The sequence below is a fragment of the Chelonoidis abingdonii genome, chromosome 5 (genome assembly GCF_003597395.2).
Source record: "Chelonoidis abingdonii isolate Lonesome George chromosome 5, CheloAbing_2.0, whole genome shotgun sequence".
Lineage (NCBI taxonomy): Eukaryota > Metazoa > Chordata > Testudines > Testudinidae > Chelonoidis > Chelonoidis abingdonii.
The window spans coordinates 53,558,345-53,581,270 of record NC_133773.1 but is presented as its reverse complement, the minus strand read 5'-3'; the positions used below and the strand labels follow the sequence as shown (position 1 = coordinate 53,581,270).

At 40.7% G+C, this 22,926-nt stretch overlaps 1 protein-coding gene across 1 annotated transcript in view; it reads right to left on the bottom strand.

The window, feature by feature from the left end:
- Nucleotides 1-5,230: 5,230 nt before the first annotated feature.
- The window catches only part of NAA15 (N-alpha-acetyltransferase 15, NatA auxiliary subunit), a 58,173-nt gene continuing 40,477 nt past the window's right edge, over nucleotides 5,231-22,926 (bottom strand). Inside the window, exons 17-20 of the mRNA XM_032804438.2 lie at nucleotides 22,401-22,499; nucleotides 13,071-13,214; nucleotides 10,179-10,276; nucleotides 5,231-6,693 (exon numbers count right to left, since the gene is read on the bottom strand). Of these exons, the coding sequence (XP_032660329.1) occupies nucleotides 6,493-6,693; nucleotides 10,179-10,276; nucleotides 13,071-13,214; nucleotides 22,401-22,499 (542 nt within the window). The 3' untranslated portion in view covers nucleotides 5,231-6,492. The remainder of the gene's footprint in view (nucleotides 6,694-10,178; nucleotides 10,277-13,070; nucleotides 13,215-22,400; nucleotides 22,500-22,926) is intronic.

The following is a 22,926-nucleotide window of genomic DNA, read 5'->3' as shown; positions in this document are numbered from 1 at the left end:
AACTACAACAACTATAACAATTAACAATTACAGAAGAGAAACACTAGGGAGAGTGGAGAACAGCGAAGCCGTGCTCCCACAGTTCCAATGACCGCCATGAGCGGTAAGAAGGAACTGAGGGGGCACTGGGTGGGCTGGGGTATATATCCAGTGCCACAAAGGTGCCACTCCAGGAGGCTCCACAGCCGACCCATCAGGTGTTGCAAGGGTAAAAATTCTCTGATGATCGTGCACACAGCGCATGCATACCTAACTGGAATGAATATGAGCAAGCACCCAAAGAACTATTGTTGTATGTAAAGTAAATAAGGGTTTGAAAATGTTTAAGAAGCTTCATTTAAAATTAAATTAAAATGCAGAGCCCCCTGGACCAGTGGCCAGGATCTGGGCAGTATGAGTGCCACTGAAAATTGGCATGCATGCCATAGGTTGCCTACCCCTGCCTTAGAACTATAAGCAGCTTAGGAAAGCCATTCTAAACCATCTTGGATTTTTCTCGTCGCAAACTATTAGAGTTGTGGTGGTGTAGCTTTCTTACAAACTTGTTGATGTACTGTCTTGTAATTCAGCTGGTTGTCTTATTCTCTATCCTCCCTAAGCCCCCCTCCATAATGTGACTTGCAGGTCATCAAGCCCCCTTCTTAATCTTCAAAACAAACTGCAAAAGATCAACATTGAAAGCAGGCATTTGTGTGAATATATAATTGTTTTGTCACACCACTGAAAAATGGTACCCACTCCTGCAGTTTTCTTACTGCAACACGGCTAAGTTTACAGGTCCAGCAGATTTAGTTATGTTTTCATATCAACAAACACATTGACAATGCATTTTTTACTAATCAGCTTAAAAGCTGGATCTTGACCATGCTACTTCATGCCATGCCTGTCAGCCGCCCCTTGCCTGCCAACTTCTCTCTTCCACTCTCATTGCTGCTTGTATGTTCTGGAGAGGAAGAGCCCCTGCACACAGTCCCTCCAGAAGTTATCAGATCGATGCTTTGCTCATGCACTGTAGCTTTACTTTCCAAGAAACATAATCATGATGAGATTCAAATAAGACAATTTATACTCGTCCCTCAAAAGATCCAATAGACATTCTGCAATTGAAACATTTCTAAAAGTGTCACAGATGAGATTCACCAAGTTCAATACCATCTACCCAAACTTGGATCATAGTGTTAGTGACCAACTGAATCTGCACTCTGAACTGCACCTTATCGCTATTACAATTTGTCTACAGTTACACCACCTTTCCTCAGAGGATCCCCAAACCCTTGGCCATTGATGTTTGAAAAAAATGTTTACTAACATCATGTACAACTAAACTATTTCACTTCAAAACAGACCTGCCTTGTCAATGTCAGGTATAAGCTATACTTCTAATACTGATTTGAGTGTTGGGAGAAAGGAACTGAGGTTAGTCCCTAAATTTCAATACCATACACAGGTTTGATGTTCAAGCATAGTATTAAAGTTTAATTTAAAGGAAATCAGCTACTAGTCACTGAGGCCAAGAATTTGAGATCCTTATAAAAATCCCTTTTTGAATTTTAAGACTATCCAGAATTATCACAAAAATTGTGGGATTTTGTGGAAGGGGTATTAAACCTTGTATTTCAGAGTTTAAGACAATCTGTTAGAAATTAAAGTGTGTGTGTGTGTGTACACACACACACACACACGTACAGGGCAGATTATCACACATCCATCTACGGAAAGGTTCTTGCACCTTCTTCTGAAGCATCTGGGTTTGGCCATTGTCAGAGACAGGATAGTGGACTAGATGGACCTTGAGTCTGATCTACTATATGGCAATTTCTATGTTCCTTCTAATCTCTTTATGGCAAGGAAGGTCAAACTACTTTTCAATAATGCTTATGTCAACCTAATTTTCAGAGGGTTCAAGTAAACAGATGTTTAAATGCCTGCAGCAGTATATGTATGTAACTTTTTCCCCATATTTGTTAAACTTGCTAAAGTAGGTTTTATTCATGCCCAGTACTCAAGATGATAAATGTTCTTGGAAGAATGACCTTGTCATCTCCTCTTAAAGCTGTATTAGAGCGATATACCCTCACCATAAACTTTATAAAACAGGTAGTCTGGGACCGTTCCAGAGCACTCAAGTCAGTTGTAGAGTTACTCAACTTTGCCAGTGCAGACTGGATCCCAGTTGAAAATGAGATACGAAAGCACAAGTTATGACTCTTTATCTTTTTTCCTACTCCCAAGGAACAGGAAGAGAGACCTTTCTAAGCAAGTTCAAACTGAAGTCATTTTTAAACCAGTCATGCAAGGGCGAGTTTTAATTCAGTGTTTAATTTTAATTCAGTACATTTAGATCACAATATTGTACCAAGCTGTTTTCCATTTGTGTGGCTGGTGGCAGGCAACCCCAGCAGAACCATCCTTGTTGCAATGGTAATTTAGCAGTGAAGTTGGCACTGGTTATAGCGGCCTTATAAGAAAACATCTTATCAAAGGAAAAGGTCTTAGCTTTATGTTTGAACCTTTTACTTATTAAACATTAAATAGCATTGTTGTTAATTATATGTACAAGGCATGACAAAGCCATGGTATAGATATCTCAATAATGTGGATACGACGGACAGAAGAGGGTAAATTCAAGAAAGGATGATCAAGTGACAGTTTTTCCACTCTATTTGCTGATTTTTGCCCTAGTCATACATATTTATGTAGCAAGCAGAAAGAAAAAATGAAGGTGAGAGGAAGATACAAACAGGGGGAAATGTTCTATGTTTCCCTACAATTGGTAGTATTAATCGATTTTGAGATCACTGCTTGGAGCAGCTCCCTGCTGAAGAATGTAGTACTGTAAGAACTGATGGAAGATGAAACTATTTTCCACCACAGAGGAAATAGATACCCTTTTTATTCAGGATACCACCATGGAATGTGTTGCACGGGCTCTGATTTTCTCTCAAATTGGTTTATCAGTGGTGTAATGGAACTCAATATTGCAGCACTTGATGCATCTAGCTATGCATTACTTGGATGTTTTCAAAGGCATCTCAGACAGAAGGAAACAAAGATGGACTCCTGAATTGATTGGTTCTACTAAGATATTTTCCTGCTTTTCTCCTGTGCTTTCTTTTTGCGTGTTGGAACTTCAGGGGAAATCACAGACAACCTATTCTGCAATTTTTGTTCCCAATGAAATTTGGTCTGCTTCTCATGTGAAAAGTCTCATCCTTTGCATTTTGGCTAGCTCCCTAAATACCATCTAGGTCCAGGGCCCACTTTATTTATCTGGTGACAACTATGTCATCTTCTGTATCAAGTCTCCTCTCCTTTGTATCAAGTTTACCCTGAGGCACACTAGGGTAAACTTCTGGCATGAAAAGAGCCTGCTTGGCTTTGACATTTAGACTTCAGCTTCTTATACCATGTATGCTGTGACTGTCATTGTCTGATTGAACCAAGAAGTGCTCCTTCCTCAGGTGATACTGGACATCTCGAAGAGCCAACCCAACTGCTGCTACCTCTAGGTTCTGAAGTCCTCCTGACCTTCACCATGTTCTGTGTATTGTGATGCCCTTGGTGTGGTCCTCACCTTCAAAGACTGGTGTCGATAGTGAGTATTTTGGGGTCCAGAACAGGAAGGTGGGCTCCTACCATCAGTGGGGGTGCTTTGGTACCACCAGCTGAAGGAATGAATTATTCTGGATGATAGTTTCACTTTTTGCTGCCTTTCTTGCTGGAAATGGTTCCAAAACTTGAATCCCAGCAGTTCTCAATACGTTCCTGTCCATGAAGTATGCTCTATGTATGAAACAAGAACATATAGAAGCTATAGTTAAAGATGGATGGATGACACACTTGGTTTCATGATACTTCAAAGATTAGTGCTGGGATCTTAAAAGCCTTCTTTACATAGGGAAAAGTACTTTAGCTTGTCTTGCCTTGCAGGTGCACAGTCCTCCGAGAGCAGATCAGAGTGCTCTTTGTTTATAAACCACTGTGCCTGAAGGATTGATCGGGGTGAAGCTTTGAACAGAGACGGTGTGGCGGTGTCTCTAGTAACCTCAGCTAATGTGTGTGGGGAGACAGAGACCCAAACAAGCCATATCGATTGAGCCCCCTGGCAGAGTGAAGGTGATGGAGTGCCTCTTGGCTTTTGGCTTGCCCTGTTTTGCCTGATGAAGAGAAAACAAATACAGAGAATGAGTTTAGAGGGTGATCCCATTCACACAGCAGAGCCCCAGAATGGAAAGAATGAAGGGAGAAAAGATTTTGCTCCCTGCTGACTCACAATTAGCTATAAAAAGGCAGGAACACAGAACTGCCTGCCTACAGTACCAGAGGCAGAGAAAGTGGCATGAGGGTTGAAGCAGCATGGCCAAAACTCAGACCCCTATGGACAAGGCTGAATTGCCTTCAGTATTTGCAGAAGAGGTGTAGTCCAAATATCTTGGACTGAAGGAGGGGTCAGGATCTATACATCAGCACCAGTCTCGGAGTCAGTTAAAAAGTTTCCAAGGTATTTAAGTTCCTGAAAGCCCGGCAGATTAAAACACAAATATGGCAAAGCATCTTACATTTCACAACATTTACAACATGAACTACACTATTTGCATACACAAGGATAAGTCTGTATCCATGAAAAGCATGCATATAAGTGGTGCTGAATGCATTACATGGAAAAAATCAATAGTAAAAATTGCCCTTCCTATTTTAAAAGGAGGGTTAGAGAAAAAGTAGCCCCCCTGAAGGCCACAATTATACAAAGTGTCAATAATTAAATTCCACAATACGAAAAAAGATACAATTTATACTTTCACTTAATTATGATATTCTGTAATTGAAATATTGCAAAGAAGGCACTGACTTTTTAGCCTGTGGTCAATTTTTTCATTGCTTTAAGGTCCATAAAAGCATTTGGGCACTCTCTCATCTATACCATTAATGCAGCTGGCTTGAACTTTATTTTGCAAGTGATGAATTGCAGTCCACAACAGCTGTCAGCATAACCTTTGTTGTTGGTATTCTGAAGTCAAGTAGTAATGCATTTTGTACTATTGGATTTCCCTGATACTAAGCACTAATATATAATGCATTAGCACTTAATATACAATCAAAGTCCACCCATCAGCAGTGACACATTAACAGTGGAACTGAACAGCATATTAAATCAACTCTGAACTGCACCTCTCTCTTCATCCAGTAATTTACAAAGTCCAACACAGACTGGTTAAAATATGCACACAACTGTTTTTCAAAACATTTTATTGCATTATATTTGGTACCTTATGTTTGACAAAGGAAATTACATCTGTAACTGCAGGAATAAGAAGCTGGTCTGTTATTTGGAAAAAAAAAAGAAAATCTTGGGCCCCTTAAAAGTTACAAAGTCTTGAGTTTGCCTGAAACAACTGAGCAAGAAATATATTCTTAGAAATGTAGGGCTTCAAGTATTACAAACCTGTGACACTGTGTAAAAGTTCCAGAGGTATCTAAACTGCAGCACTTGTTTTTCTCTGCATAACGTGAACAAGGCCTGCTGAGGTTTTAAACTATTAGTCTCTTCATCAGTCATAAAATGGTAGTCAGGAGTTCCGCTCTTTGTAACTTCAAGCCATAGTATGTTCTCATTTTGTTTTCACTCTATGTGAAAAATGCACACTATCTTTCTAATTAGTTGGTGCCACATCACAGTGCATAATTTCATTTGGTTCTTGCATTACAGTTTTAACAAGTTTGGCCAAACTATGCTGTGAGGTTCATCTCAAAACCAGCAGTGTTCTTTCTTTTCAAGTTTAATTAAAATGAAGAGATTGTTCTAACTGGTTCCTTCCGTTAAAAACTGTGGTGCAAGAACACCAAACTGATCGTGTACAGTGAACTTCGGAGACACAACAAGCTTACTGAACACCCTATGTTTCTTAACTCTGCTTCGTATCTGTATGTCCCGTCTCTACAACATCACATGTATGTTGTAGGTTTCTCTGTAAATAGTGATTCACAATGAATACTTCCTATGAATAGAATCATCTCCATATCAAAATCAGTCAGATGCTAAAGCCCCAACAACTCTGTGCTCAGTGAAAGAATCCAGTGCTAAAACAGCGTTTTTGCTGTCTGAGATAATAGTAATCTCACAAGACAAATTTAAAGTAATATTTCTGCCACACACCTGCTCTGAGGGTTATGAGCCTCCAGATTTCATATAAATTAGTTTAAAAACATGGGGTAGGTAGGTAAGGATAAGGGTTTTTTTTTTTCTTCAATTTTAGCAGCTTTTAATTTTTCTTAAGAAACTGAACAACCTATATCCAGTAATATGTTAGATATTTTATATATATACTTTGTCAGCAGGATAAAAAAAGTAAAACTATTTGAAGGCAACATTTTTACTCCTTCCTTTCTCTGTGTAAGTTAGAACAATTCAGCAGGTGCGTGACAAAAATATTATACACCAGATATGGACCAATGTTATTCCATTCTCTCTCTTCTTTTTTTAAATGAAGTTGTTCATATTTCATTGGCCAGTTCTTCAGTTTCTGCAGAACTATCTCCATTAACTGTGATCTTCATATCCTCTTCATATCCAGGGGGCATGAAAGCCAAAGCATAAGGGAAAAGCTTATGACAATTCGCTCTGTAAGTTTCAGCTGCTTCTTTACAGTCTCCCAGGCTACCATCACTCAAAGCTTCTAATACCTCCATACAAGTCTAATTAAAACAAAAACAAAGTGTTAAATCTTCTTATAAATATTTATCTATGACACTCATTAAAAGATAATACTTCTGAATATATAGTTATTTTCTAGCTTCTGCCCTACTCTCAAATGTGTATTTTTCTAAATAAATACATATACAGAAAATTATACATATTTGAGAAAGTTGTACGAACATTTGTAGACTTAGTTTAAGGGCATAGATGCAAAAGCCTTCTTATAGCACATTGTAAAAATACTAAATTTACTCTCTAGAGTCAAAGTATCAAGTCAAGTGAAGTTTCTAGCCCTACTAGTTGGAGAGAGTCTTTTAACACAAATTTTAAGACAAACTTTGCTGGCAGAAAAAACTGGAAGAGCAACAAAGTGTCAACACCACACAATTCCAGAGGTCAGCAATTCCAGTGATAAAGCATTTGATTTAAATGTTTCTAGCTTTACCTACACAATGATTCTAGATGAAACCAGAAGTATTTTTTCCTAAGTTTTGGATTGTACAATTATGAAGACACCTTGATAACCACACAGGGAAAAGATACTGGACCAGAAGAATGACATAGTATAGAGAAAACCGTGGAGAACTGTTTGCAAATTATAAAGCCATCCACTAAATAAATAAAACATCTGGAAGGTATAACAGGTGGAGCATTCATAACTCTAAGACACAACACTGGTGGCAAAAATCCAGATTTGTATTATGAGGCTGAATTCAAGCAATAATACTTTATGAGTATTTGAAAACTCCATGTAGTTTCCCTACATTTGTTAAAAAGGTAAATGGGATGACTTGGGTAATTATAGGCCTGTCAGTCTGACATTGATCCTAGGTAAGATAATGGAGCAGCTGATAATTAATAAGGAGTTAAAGGGTAATATAATTCATGTCAATCACCTTGGGTTATAGAAAATACATCCTGTGAAACAAATACGATATCTTTATTGATGAGATTACAAGTTTGGTTGATAAAGGTAATAGTGTTTACATAATATAGCAAGACTTCTGATATCACACAATATTGTGATTGAAAAACTAGACTGATATAAAATGAACATGGCACACACTGAAAGGATTAAAAACCGGCTCACTGATAAGTTTCACAATGTAATTATAAAAGGGGAATCATCATCAAGTGGGTGTTTCTCCAGTGGGATCACACAGAGACTGGTTCTTAGCCCTATGCTACTTAACATTTTTATCAATGACCTGGAAGAAAATAAAATCATCACTGATAATGTTTCCAGATGACACAGAAATTGAGGGAGTGATAAAAATGAAAAGGATGGGTCACTGATTCAGACTGGTCTAGACCTCTTGATATACTGGAGGCAAGCAAACAATATGCATTTGACTATGGCTAAATGTAAATGTATACATCTATGAACAAAGAACGCAGGCCATACTTACAGGATGGGGGACTCTATCCTGGGATGCAGCGACAAATAAATTTGGGGGCTGTGGTGGATAATCAGCTGAACATGAGCTCCCAGTGTGATGCTGTGGCCAAAAAAGCTCACAGAATCCTGGGAGGCATGAACAGGGAATTCTTGATAGGAGTAGAGTTATTTCACCTCTGTACTTGATATTGGTGCAACTGCTGCTTGAATACTGTGTCCAGTTCTGGTGCCCACAGTTCAAGGACTTTGATACATTGGAGAGGGTTCAAAGAAGAGCCACAAGAATGATTAAAGGATTAGAAACCCTGCTTTCTAGTGATAGATTCAAAGGGTATGTCTACACTGCCATGAAACATCCATGGCTGGCCCATGCCAGCTGACTCAGGCTTGAGGGGCTTAGGCTATAGAGCTGTTTGACTATGGCATAGATCTTTGGGCTCGGGCTGGAGCCTGGGCTCTGGAATCTCACGAAGGGGAAAGGTCCCGGAGCCTGGGCTCCAGCTCAATGGTCTACAAAGCAATTAAAGAATTCTCGAACTGATCCACTCCCTCTGCAGGCTGCAGTCACTGCAAAGAATAAGGATCTTCACGTGAGTTCAAGATTACACAAAGTAGCTCAAAATCCAATCTATATTTACTGCTAATTGTTGGAACTATTAGACTATGGGTATTTAAGATGTGTGACTTCCTGATAATTAGTGGTCTTGGATGATGAGAATACTATAATTAATCCTACCCTTCGAGTGGCTATTCAGTGTATTCTTAGTCTGTTTTTAACGCAAGCAATCATTAAGTCACTAAAATTCAGAAACAGACTTCCCTTCGCTGGTTAAGAAAATAGTACCACAATGCTGGAAAGCATCAACTCCTCCATGTGTAGCTAGCCGTTCTGTAAAAAGTATTCTCAAATTATCAATGAAAAACATTTTCTATTTTAGGACAATTATACTGAAAAAACTTAACTCCACAGCTAGTCTATTATACTGGGAATAAGAAACTGATAAATGGTTTATTTTTAGTTTAACATGAAACAGCATTAAGTTCTATAGTAAGTATATGAATTCTGCTGTAGAATACCTGAGTTTTTTCTTCCTAGAATGTGAAGAGACAGACAGGTCTGCTACAACAACTGATGGACACTGATCTCAGTAGTAAGAAAGGAACTGGACAGCTGGCAGCACAAGAGGCACTTGGGTTCTGCAGCTGAGGTTATATACAATGCTAGAACCTAATGGCTCAGCTTTTTGAGCTATGGGCATTTCAGTCAAGCACTAGCAGCAAGAGCCAAGGAGCATACTGAAAAGGAAACAGCCTTTGAAGAATCATATTTTCTAGTAAGTGCAGGAGTGCTGGACATTTTTTGTATAGAGGGGATGCTCAGAGCCACTGAACCAAAAACTGTAAACCCTGCATATAATGGAAACCACTTGAAGCTAGGGGGTGCTGCAGCACCCCCCCCCCCCCACTTCTCTAGTTCCAGCAACTATGAGTAAGTGTCAAGTGTCTAGTAAGTGTCACTAGCATTGAAGGATAGAGGAGAAAAGAGGAAATTCAGAGGAATTTTGTACATTAATCCAGACAGTTTTGATCTCTCCATTCTGATTTGTTTAAAATAGCTGCAATTATAATGACCTTTATCTGAGGTCCCAAGACTAGATTTTCAGTCATCAGATATACATTGTCCTAATTCTTTCCTATATTATTTCTTCCTGAAAGAGACAGAGTATTTCACAGATTTCAAGTCCATATGCCCCCAGAAAGGGCAGGATAAAAGATTCCTAAGTCTGTGGAAAAAACAGTTAAGATGGGAAAGAAGCTATTTTAACAGTTTTTATGACTGACAAAAGGATCCTAAAGTCAGGATTTCTGCCCATTTGCAGAATACCATTAAATACACAGATTATGGATGTACCAACTGTCTAATACAATCTAAAACTTCCTAAACAACCAAGACGATATCGCTTACAGAACGAAAAAGTTTAAGGGGGCTAATACAGCAGGGAGACAAAACACAGGAACAACACTCCTGGTGCCAATTCTCTAGAAGAGGCAAACTCAGGTTCCAAACAAATCTCCACTCTTTACCTGAAGATTCCTGTTGGTAAGGGATTCATCGAGGGATGTTGCTAGCTCCACTGCTCTTTTCTGACTGGAAGGATCCAAATAGTACACCATTTTGGCAGCTACAAGAGAAAAATAATTTTCTTCAGCATAATATCAAGTCAAACAAGTCTGTATGACACAATATAAAGACTGCACAGCTCTGAAAAAAAATGGGTTACTGAGTTCTAGATCAAAGTTCAAAACTGGCACAAAAGGATTACCAATTGGAGTCTTATGTTCAATGTTCTCCATATTACAGTAAATAGAGGGGTGCGCTATGTCTATTTTTAAATACATAAGATTCTACATAAAACAAATTAAGATTGGCAAACTTGGTGGTGGTTTCAAAATACAAAATAGGCACGGAGAATGTACTAACCTCTAAATGCTAGTGGTGGCCCCTCTAGATCAAAGCTGAAGCACAATGTCAGGGCTGTGTTGGGAATCCTGCATCACCACTGCCCATGTTGTAATGCAGCAGCCACTAGAATATGTAATCACCATTGGGAAAGGGTGCTATAGTAAACCATGACTTGAAAAATGAGGACACCTAATCACTGGATGACAAACTACTAGGCAGAAGTAAACATGGAAGATTAAGAGGGAAAGTTCTACCCCAGGTGCTGGAACTAGGGTTGGTGAGGGTGCTGCCCCACCCCTTGGCTTCAAGTAGTAACAACAACCCAAATACATGGTTGCCACGTTCAGCGCCTCCACTATAAAAATTGTTCCAGCACCACGGAGTTCTACTGGTGAGGTCAAGGGAACAATGCCCTGATGAGAAGACCAACTCTTTATGCCACTCTGCAGGAAAAGTGGAGGTTTGTATGCTTCAAATTACTGTCCGCACCTTGGAGATGTTTCACCAGCACTAAACATTTTAACACATTTTCGGAAACTTGCATTAATATAATACTATGGTTGACATTTCAGACATACATGAAGAAATTCAAATTTGGCTTCCCACAGCTATTACGAATCATCCACTTCTAGCATTTCTATCATCGTGTACTGTGTTAACTTTAATGCTTTAATAAACTACATTAAAAGAATATTAAATATTAAAAAACTACATTAAAAGAATGTTTCCTTTCAAAAGTCAAGCACTCAAAGCACTCAAAAGTTCCAAATTGACAGAATCCATGCTGCCTATGCAACCTTAGTTTGCATATACATGATAGCCTTTTATCATGATTATGTTACATTTTCCTCAGGACCCCTGCTTCATACAGTAAATGAGTAGTTATTCAGTATTTCAGTTTATCCTCCTCAATAAATAAGGGACCTTTAGATGTAAATCATCTAAATCCTGCACTGAATAAAAAATTATTAATTTCCTGGTGAGTGTGTATCCTGAGTTCACCATACTATCTCAGTACTTCACAAACAATGAATTTATCTTTCCAACACCCCTGTGAGATTAGATGGCATTCACACAACTTGGGAAATAAGGCACAAAGAGATCAAGGACAAAACTGTTGTAATTAAAAACAAAACAAAGCACCCCTTAAAAATAGAAATTCCATCACATGGAATCACACTGATTCTTATCTTGGGTCATCAGAAAAGACTGAGACCTTTAGACATACAGCACGGACATCCACCTCTTCAGCTAATGGTGTAACTGGTAGCAATACAGTAGACTGTTATTGTCTATATGGAACAGCCACTAAAGGGAATGAGACACTTTGCCAGTGAGTTTCACAGCTATTTGCTGACAGAAGAAGAATATACAGACTCAGGACACCTGGCTGCAATTCCTGGTTAAGTGCGTGTATTTTCTCTAGTGGGTACAGACTATTCTACAGGTTCCTGCCCTACTGGAGCCAACCAATTCAGACAATTATCAGAGGTGTAGCCGTGTTAATCTGGATCTGTAAAAGCAGCAGAGTATCCTGTGGCACTTTATAGACTAACAGATGTTTTGGAGCGTTAGCTTTCGTGGGTGAATACCCACTTCGTCAGACGCAGGTGTGTATTCACCCACGAAAGCTCACACTCCAAAACGTCTGTTAGTCTATAAAGTGCCACAGGATTCTCTGCTGCTAATTCAGACAATGTTTGAGTCAAACTGCAGCAGAAGATCTTCCGTGACACATCAACACTTATGTTGAGAACTTTACATTGCAGATCTACAGTAGAGATGGCAGCTGCCTGAATCTTTAAGTGCAGCATATTTAGACTACTGGACCCACTATTATTTATCTCTTTTGATCAAATACCACTTGTTGCCAATACCATTTGCAGGTGTAATCTCTGATTTGCAACAAATTTAATCCAACAATTTCAGAAACAGAAAACCAGCATGGAAGAATCACTTTGATTTTAAAATCAATGAATTATTGCTAGAATTAGGAAGAAAGCTTGCTGATATAGTGTTTCACAGTATTAAGTTTTTCCATTTAATGGGAACTTCCCATCCCCAGGATATTTTAAATTTAATGAATCAATAAAATAGAATTCTTTTGTAAAGTGTCATTCATATAAACCATATCCCAAAACATTTTACAGAGTTAAACAGTTAGCATTAAAAGATCTTTCATGACACTTCACTTATGCCAGAAATGTCTATGGGCCAGAAGTGATACAAAGATTTTTTACACAGTGCAGCCAAGAATTGAGGCATACAGGGAGAGATATTAAGAGAGAGATATATATATATAGGCAAGGAGAAAAAGTTGTTTTCAACTGAGAATTTAAATGGATACAAGAAAGCCATTCCAGATGGAAAAGGCAGCCTATCACATCTACAGTGTGGGAACAGAGAGGGCCAATGCTATGAGAGCATAGGAAGTGGGAAAGAGAAAGATAAGGGTTCTTGAGGTAAATCCACAGAAACAGGAAACAATTTAGAAATAACAAAAACAAAAGTACCTGATAACCTATGTGGTAGTGAGTCATAGTTCTTTTTAAGGAAAGCTTCATTGAAGTTCTTTGGATTAGTTGCCCCAAAAAGCCGATTCATTTCTTGATTTAACACTGTTCTAACTGTATCAGGTAGATCTTTACTTTCAGATACTATTGGGTAAAAAGGAAAAAAATCTTTAACACAAATATGGATACTTTCCACCATTAATCACAGCAAAATATAATTGACTTGAAAAATATCACCCGCCATTTTTTTATTAGTGTAATTGAAAGAAATCAGTGTCAACTGAAAATTCATTAAGATGAAGAAAGGTAAATAACCAAGACATTCGATTTTTTCCTCTTTATACTTTATCACTAACAAGCCTTTACAGATAAAGTATTGCAAACTGTGCTTTTACAGATTATATTGAGGGTAAAGGTCACCATTACAGAGATGCCAAATACTATAACAATTGCTGGTGCCCAGAAATTGACAAAAATAATAGCGATTTATTCTACAATAACTGTGGTTCATTGAGATGTTGTAGGCAGTGTGGATCCTACTGTACAGTGTGCATACATCTCATGCTCCCAAGACCAGAAATTTAAGTAGCAGTGTCTGTCAAGGGCATGCATGTTGTACAAAGGCATAAAGCAGTGGTCCCCAACCTTTCCATGTGGCGGATGCCGGACAACTAGCCGCCGAAATGCCACTGAGAAGCGGCAACACCTAGAAACATCACCACCGAAATGCCCCCAAGAAGTAGCGTCATCAAGAGGTGTCACTGCTGAAATTTTGGCGGCAACACTTCTTGACGTTGCTGCTTCTTGGTGGCATTGTGGGGGCTGCCTGTCCAGCAGCCAGTAGGCGGGCGCACATAGATGCCCCGGCCAGTGCCATGGCACCCACGGGCACCGCGTTGGGAACCCCTGGCATAAAAGGTGGGGCAGCTACGACCCTCCCTCAGTTCCCTCGCAATTCAAAGCCAGTGACAGCTAAAGACACCGAAAAGTGGGGATGGAGGGCAGGTTATGGAGATCTACACTGACTACAACATCTCAAAGAACCACAATTACTTTTGGGTAAGTATCATTTTCTCTTCTTTGAGCATGGTACAAGATGGAAATGCATTGCGCAATCCAGCTGAAGACTCTCTGTGATGAGATGGCTTGGCCTTTGGATGGACCAGAAGAGGCCACAAAGAGGAAGAGGGACAGCTAAAATGGATCAGGTCCTATTAAAGTAATACAGTAAATGCTCTGGATGTGTGTCCAACATGTGTAGTTTCTTCTCTCCTATTGTGTGAAATTTCGGGAAGAACACTGGCAAAGTTAGGTACAAATCTGAGACTACCTTAGGTATGAACTTGGGGTGCAGTCTTAGCACCGCCTAGACCCTATGGAAGGATGTGCAAGTGGATATTGAGAACACCAAGCACTTGTTTCAGGAGCAGCATATAATCTTGTATCTTTGGTATTGGTGCCTCAATTAGGTCTAAGTTGTTTTGGGCTGCCCATATGGAAAATCTTTTCTACTTTGAGAGTAAGTCTTCCTGATGGAGGACCTTCTACTTTGTATGAGAATTAATGGAACTTGAAGGGAGCAACCTATTAGTACTGCTCAACCAGCCAACATCCAAGCTGTCAGGTGCACTGACTAGAGGTCAGCATGGTAGATGAAGAAGATACTCACCTTGTGAAGTAACTGTGGTTCTTCGAGAAGTGGTCCTTACGGGTGCTCCGCTTCAGGTGTGCATGCGCCTCTTGAGCCTTTGATTGGAACTTTTCTGTTGGCAGTATCTGTTCTGCTCATGTGTGTGCTCTACACAACATTGTGCTGTGCACTGAGGGTATATAGAGCTGTGAATGCGAATCATCCTCGGTTCCTTCTCCATCTGAATGTTCAACAAAGAAATCTAAAGCAGAGGGGAAGGAGGGCGAGTAGTGGAGCATTCATAGGGAGACACATCTGAAAAATGGTCAGTAACTTCTTTGAGTAGGGTTTCTATGGGTGCTCCACTTCAGGTAACTCCCAAGCAGTATCCCCACAGGGAAGAGGGAGCTTCAGAACTGAGTCCAAAACTAAAGACAGTACAGCAATACCAAGAACCACATCAGATCTGACAGCGTGGATCACGGAACAGTATTTAGAAAAAGTATGCAGTGAGGGTCATGTAGCAGCTCTGCATATCTCAGACACTGGAATGCTCTTGAATAAACCTGGGGAAGTTGGCTGTGATCGGGTAGAGTGTGATATTATTGCTTGGGGAGACAGAACACCAGATGCGATTATACATCCAGAGATCCACCTAAAAGTCTCTGTGTAGAGGTTGTGAACCCAGTTGATCTCTCTCGAGACAAACAGTCCAGGTGAGTTCCAAAATTGCTTGGTCCCATCTCGATAAAAGGTCAATGCCTGTCTAATATCCAAAGAATGAAAGGAGGTCTCACACTGAGATCTATGTGGATTAGGGAAAAATACTGATAGATGAATGGCCTGGCTAAGATGAAAATCTGACAGTATGTTAGGTAAGAATTTAGGGTACAGCTGTAAAAATACCTTATCCTTAAAAAAATACTGTAAATGGAAGGTCTGAACAATGCCCCCATTTCCCCAACCTTCCAGGCTGATGTGATAGTTTCTAGACAGGCCATATTCATAGATAAGTGAAGCAAAGAGCAGGTTGCCATAGATTCAAACAGAGGTCCCATGAGGTATCTAAATACCAAGTTGAGATGCCAAGAAAGAGTAGGATCCTAAACCAGGGGGTATAGGTTCCCTAAACCATTAATAAATCTTGAGGGCATAGGATGAGCAGTGTTCTCTATTATGGTCCTATGGAAAATGTTCAATAAATGCTGCAAACTTGATGTAATTTGTGAAGTTATACTTCACCATGATTGCCTGATAGTTTGCTATCCAAAACTAGAGGGTCGCAGATGAGTAAACCTTTCAGCCAAGAATGTCTAACCTCTTCTGGTCCTTATAAGGGGTAGACCTAGAGTGATACTGTTTTCCCCTCTCATTTACTTCCATTACGATGAAATTAGGTGAGTAGGTGGGAAAATAAAAATTCTGAGTCCCTGGGAGACACACAATATTTCTTACCTGCCCATTTGCAAGTTGGTGGGATGGTGGCATGAATTTGCCACACAGTCTTCACTGGATCTAGGAGCACTTCATTAACAGATAGTGCAACCCACGTGGGTGGTGTTGACTGAAAGAGCTGGATGGAGCTTGTGTTGTGAGTCTTTTTCCTTCAGATATCTCTTGAGGAGGTTGTCAGCCACCCTCTTCACAAAGTTCTTGAACTGCCAAAAATCATTGGTCATCGATGGTGGTGTAAGCAAGACTCATTCTGAGTCGAGGATGAAATAAGAGTTTGAGGGATGGCCTCCTTATCCACCCTAGTCTCCTGCTCTTCAAGGATCTCCTCATGCTGGGGATTTGATAGAGCAGGTTGTTTAGTCCTAGCTTCTCAGTGCAATGGAGCTGAAGACCTGGCAAACTGTTTTTGATCCCAAGGGGAAGGGGGCAGCACACAATACTGATCTCTCCATCCCTGTTGCGGGTAAGGATCCTTGTCAAAGTATGGGTTACTGTATGGATGTGGAGGGGAACCCTGCACTGATGAGGAGACTGACTGAAGGTCTCCATCCTCCTCCTCGGTGTCCTCCAATGGGGAGGCGGGGGTGTGTGTAGAAAAAGACAGAAAATCTTGCAATACTGGGAAGCAATGATAAGCCAAAGACCAGGGTCTCAATACTGGGAGTCATTCAGTACCTCTAAGAAGCAGAGACTCTGGATCATCTAAACCAGGCATGTCTCTGGATTAGCAGAATCCCCGCAGTACCAAGTGGGTCAGTACTGATGCAGCAGTTGAGGTGGACAATACCTTTGATCTGGAGCCAGGACGAAGTGTCTGGTGCTTCAATTTTCCTGTGACTGACGGTGCCAAGTAAGAAGACACTGATGGTAAGTCTGATATAGACAGTGCCATTCTAAAGGAATGTATGTCCTGGGTTTCCCTGTCCTTCACAGACAATACCAGAGGGCCTGCTAGAGCTGTGCTTCTCAAAAGCACTCCGGGATTGCCCAGATCTGCTGGAAAGTCCAAAGAAAAGTCCTTCGTTTCCAGGGTACTGAGCCGAGCCATTGAGGGCTCCAACACCATAGACTCAGTGGGAGATTGGGGCCTTTTGGGAGCCAGCTCTTTGTGGTGGGAGACAAAGATCCTCTTCTTTGGAGCTTTACCAGAGTCCTCTGAAATTTTGCCCCTCTTAGGAGAGGCCTGGCTGAGGTCGAAGGGGCACTGGATCTGGGAAGAGACAGATGAACCGCGTGTGTGCGCACTCCTGTTCTGACTCAGAAGTGGGTCGAAGGGAGTACTCCATCATCAGAAGCCTCAGTTTGGTCTCCTGAGTCTTCTGTGTTCTAAATTTGGGAGCTAGGCAAAAGTTACATTCTTGAAACATATGGGACTCTTCCAAGCAACGGATACACTCAAAGTGGCTCTCGTTGACTGGGATAGCCTCCTGACAACAGAGGCAACATATTAAACCTGGCTAGCAAGGCATGCCCAGCCAGGCCAAATAAGCTCCCCAGAAAAAGGGGAGAAAAAATCCCCAAACCTCTACTAACAACAACAAACATTAACTAGAAACACTAAAATAACTGAAAAAACAACTGCAGAACACACTAAAGCACGGTGAAGGCAGACATACTAAAGTTCACCTCACACCAAGAAGAAACTGAGGGCAGTTTACCAGCGCAGTTCTATATACCGTTGGTGTGTGGCATGCATATATGTGGGCTGAACGGAGCTGCTAATGGAAAATCTCCGATCAAGGGATCAAGAGGCATAAGCACACCTGAAGTGCAGCATCCATAGGGACACTACTCGAAGAACTGACTGTGATTCCGAGATATTATGTCCAAAGTAGGCCATGAGGTGTCCGGGAGCTCACGTGAACGTCTACAGCAGATCCAACAACCAAAAATCTGTCTCAGCCAGTAAAGAGCTATCAAGATTATTGTAGCATGATCTCTCCTGATCTTGGATGCTATTCTGAAGATCAGGGGAATCTGTGGGAAGACAAGAGGAGTCCTTGATACCACCAAAGAAAGGTGTCCAGCAATGGTCCTGGCCTCATGCCTCCTCTGGAGAAGTCTGTCATTTGGTGTTGTCCTTTGTGGCAAACAAGTCTACTATAGTAGTCTCTCATTAATGAAATATGGGATCTGTGGCAAATTTCTTCATTGGCCACTTGTGGTTGGTCACTGCATGTCTAATTCAGAAGTCTGCCAGGCCACTGCTGGTAAGTGGGATGCTCAGAGCCAGCAGGATTATCCCATGTTGATGACTCCACTTTCAGGCAGACAAAGCATGATCAAGCTCCTCCCTGTTTATATAGTACATCTTGGATGGACTGTCAGGATCTGCACCATTGTGCACTCCTGCAGAACAGGCAGAAACACTGTGCATGGCAGCCTGATGAGTCTCATCTCCAGGACTTCTATTCATAACTTCAGATTATCCTGAGACCATGTCCCTTGCATCTGCAGGTGGCTCAGGTGGGCACTCCTGGCTGTCCCTGAAGCATCTGTGGTGTGTCAATCAGGGAGGGGACAGAGAACAGGATCCCTTAAACAGCTCCCCTGTTCTGCGGCTGGTCTTTTTTGAGAAAGCAGGGATGTAGATAGGGACCCTTTAATGAACCCATTAAAGTGTAGGAGTGCTGAACCTTTAACAAAAAAGAACTTTTCTTCTAACTCTTTGCTCAGGTATCTCAACTTCAACAACTATTAAATACAGCAAATAAGCAATTCTTCTATCAAAACAAGACCAGAGAGTTTCCAATGTAAAAAAAAAAAATCAATTAAAGAAATAAAAAGCCTCTGTTGACCCATCCTCATCTTCTTCCATCCTGCTGAAAGTACAGATCCATTGCCCTATCCTCCCACATCCTGCTGGAAGTACAGATCCGCAGGACCACCACCCGTTCCTTGTCCCACACATTCAAACATTTCTAAATTCCCCTAGACTCTTTCACCAAAGTAGACTTTGGGCATATAGTACTCTAAGCTACATTTTGTTAAAGCATACCTCCTTACTGGAGAAATTGCCCGCCTATTATATAACTGTTCTGCCCTTCCAGCAGGATTGGAGGAGAGGTGGGATTCCAACAAACTTCTTAACAGCATGCAAATTAGCCTTTAGGTGTCCTAAAAACATCACAGAAAAGCAGATGTGCACAATCCCAATTTTTCCTCCCTCCTTTGCAGATCACATCTAAAAAGTTTGTCAGCAGAAGTTAATCAGGGCCTCTGAAAAACTGTATTAGTGGACAGTCCTTTTGTATGTTTCAATATATGGATAAGGGCCCAGAACACAGGTTTTCCTAAAAATATTTTACTGAACAGTTTAACAGTATTAACCTGAACAAGTCATCAGTAATGTAAGGTGTAGCATGTTAACATTTTAGTGCAAATTTGTCTTAATAAAAAGTTTTAAAAAAAAAGTTGCAGAATGTTTTCTTCTTAACAAATAGCAAGAGTTAGGTGTTGAGTATACATTTTATACAAAATTCATGAAGGCATGTTATGGTATAAAGTTATAGTGATATGAGTTTCAGATGGCCATGTTAGTCAACTACTCACAATTGCCGAGAACTAGCAAAACTACTCCCAAGTTACGCAGGACATACAGCATCCCCACAAAATCTTTTTATATCACCAAACACAAACAAGTACTTTGGCTATGTCACATTTAAAAAAAAACAAAAAAACACAAAAACCCACATCTCTCTCCAACCCAATATCTGTTTCACTGCAAAACTAATTGCCTTAGGTACCATTGCCTTAGAATGGGGGAAAAAATAACTAAAATTATCAAAGTGTTTTCTAAAAGTTAGAAAACCACATTAGTTAAAGGGATAATGTCAACATAAGTTTGTGCCAAAATTTAAGTTCTGAAAAAACAATCTTATTTTTTAAACAAAGTAGTATTCTTATGGAGCATTTGTAACCCAAAGGCTGCAGCATTATGAACATGAAAGGAAAAGGTTTACCAGAAGGTAAACCTATATTCACTAATTATCATAGCTGCGAGAAATGCAAAAAGGCCTCAGAACTTACATAGCAGCAAGAAAATTTGACTAAAATTCCTTACTTTTAATAGCACTGGGCAATAAAAGTTTGTTTACAGAATTTGATTTTTAATATCACAGTGCTCCTTTAAGTCACTCTGTAGTAGTCAAAACTGTACTGTTAATCTAGGAACATGAAGTTATTCATTTAAAGAGCACTCTAATGTGTGTACATTTGATATTAAATATTTTGAATTAATTGTGTTGATAGTTTGTAAATGGAAACAGATGACCACAAAAGATATATATGCCATCTGCAGCTATTACTCCTGCGGGAATTCCGCACCACTGCACACGTGCAGTATTCATGTTCCTGGCAAAATTTGTTTTCTCTGCAGAAGATACATTCTTCTGCCCACCAGAGGCTGCTGTGGCACGAGACCAGAGGGCAGTCGCTCCCAGGCAGAAGCAGCCCTCCGTGGATATGTAGGAGAAGAGACTTCATTCCTTACAGCACCCTGCCTGTGAGACCAGGTGAGGAAGAACAGGATATGGGGGGGGATGAACAGCGTGGGGCACATGGGACTGGTGGGGGTGGGGTGGTCACAGACTGGGATTCAGAACAGGTAGTGGGGGACAGATGGGTGGGAGCTGAATGGGAGTGGGGTGCAGGGACACCTGGGGATGGGTCAGATATGTCTGACTGAAAGAGGGTAGGGGTCAGCCACGATCTGCATTGGTGAGGTTCCCCAATTCCCTAGCAATTCCACCCCCCTAACCACCCAACCCCAAACTCTTCCATACTTCTCCCACACGCACTCAACAATCCTCCAAGTTCACTTCTAAGCTTCTTCCCAGCAATTACTTTCCTCTCCCTCCATTACCTCTGACCTCTTAATTCCCCCCCCCCCCCACACAAGTCTTTGCACTGCTTCTGAGGGGTGTGGGAAATATGTTTCTGTATTGTGGTTTGAATGAATTATTACTCAAAGTTGTGTACAGTAACTCCTCGCTTAAAGTTGTCCTGTTTAACCTTGTTTCGTTGTTGATCAATTAGGAAACATGCTTGTTTAAAGTTGTGCAATGCTCCCTTCTAACATTGTTTGGCAGCCACCTGCTTTGTCCACTGCTTGCAGGAAGAGAAGCCCGTTGTAGCTAGCTGGTGGGGGCTTGGAACCAGGGTGGACCGGCAACCTCCCTATCTTCTCCCCCATCAGTCCCTGCTCCCCTAAGTTCCCTGTGCAGCAGCTGCCCAGCAGACTAGCAATTGCAGCTGTCCCTCCTCCCCATTGCCATGTGCTGCTCCTGCCCTCTGCCTTGGATCTGCTCCCCAAGACTCCTGCTTGCTGTGCAGGGGGGAGGGGAGGAAGAGGGGGGCTAATGTCAGGGTGCCCCCCTCCCCCCTGCTTCCTGCTTACCTCATCTTCCATAGAGTAGGGGGGACACACGACAGGGCTCAGGACAGAGGGAGCTTGCTGGCAGCAGCAGCTGCGGTCTCAGCAAGCTAATCTAATTAACAAGGCAGTGTACTTAAAGAGGAAATGCGCACACAGTGTGTGTCTGTCTCTGTCTGCATGCTTTCTCCCCTCCCTCCATTCCTGCTGCCTTGCAGACTGTGAGAGTCAACCCTTGAGGGCTCAACCGATTGCTGGTTCATCATTTAGCAGTAAGGTATTCCCTGGAAAATATCCCACCCCTTGACTCCTCACCCCTGTGTGTGTGTTTGTGCGTGTATAAAAAATATAGTTTTTTGTCTGGTGAAAAAAAAAATTCCCTGGAATCTAACCCCCTCATGGACATTAATTCTTATGGGGAAATTGGATTCACTTAACATTGTTTCGTTTAAAGTCGCATTTTTTCAGGAACATAACTACAACGTTAAGTGAGGAGTTACTGTATTAATATGCCTAATAAGAAATCTATTTGTCAAAAAACATTTCCTGAATCTTTTTTGTTGTCTGTATTGTTACAGACATACTTCTTGATAGATATTTTAGATTCATAGGACTGGAAGGGACTTCAAGAGGTCATCTAGTCCAGTCCCCTGCACTCATGGCAGGACTAAATATTATCTAGACCATCCTTTATTCTGAAATAAATTACTAAAATAATTGAAACTGGCATGATTATATTGTGCAATTTTGACAAATAAAATATGTAAAATTTTGCAGAATTTTTAACATATTGTGCGCAGAATTTTAAAATTTTTGGTGCAGAATTCCTCCAGGAATACTATATGTAGAGATATATATGATAGATACATACCACTGCCAAAGAGGTGAATCATACACTCATGAAGCCAAGGATGACTGGAGTCAATAGCAAATGCTCTCTTCACAGACTGCAGCATCAGAAGAAATTTCTCTGTAAATGAAATAATGGTGGTGGCTGGTTATAGAACTCTCTCTGAAAACCTTTTAAATGAAACCATCAAATTAAGTTTTAGATCTTAGGATTGAGAATGATAATTATTTGAAATGTCAACGACCAGTTCAAAGATGAATGTATTACCATTGCTTCTTTTGCAAGTAATTTGTCCCTACTTCATTAAAGTTAGTGAGTGAATTCAGATAAAAGTTATTCAAACTAAAACAATGTTTTGGGGGGAGGGATAGCTCAGTGGTTTGAGCATTGGCCTGCTAAACCCAAGGTTAGTTCAATCCTTGAGGGAGCCATTTAGGGATCTGAGGCAAAAATCTGTCTGGAGATTGGTCCTGCTTTGAGCAGGGGGTTGGACTAGATGAACTGCTAGATGACTTAGATGTACAAAAGTTAAGCAATTAAAATTTTT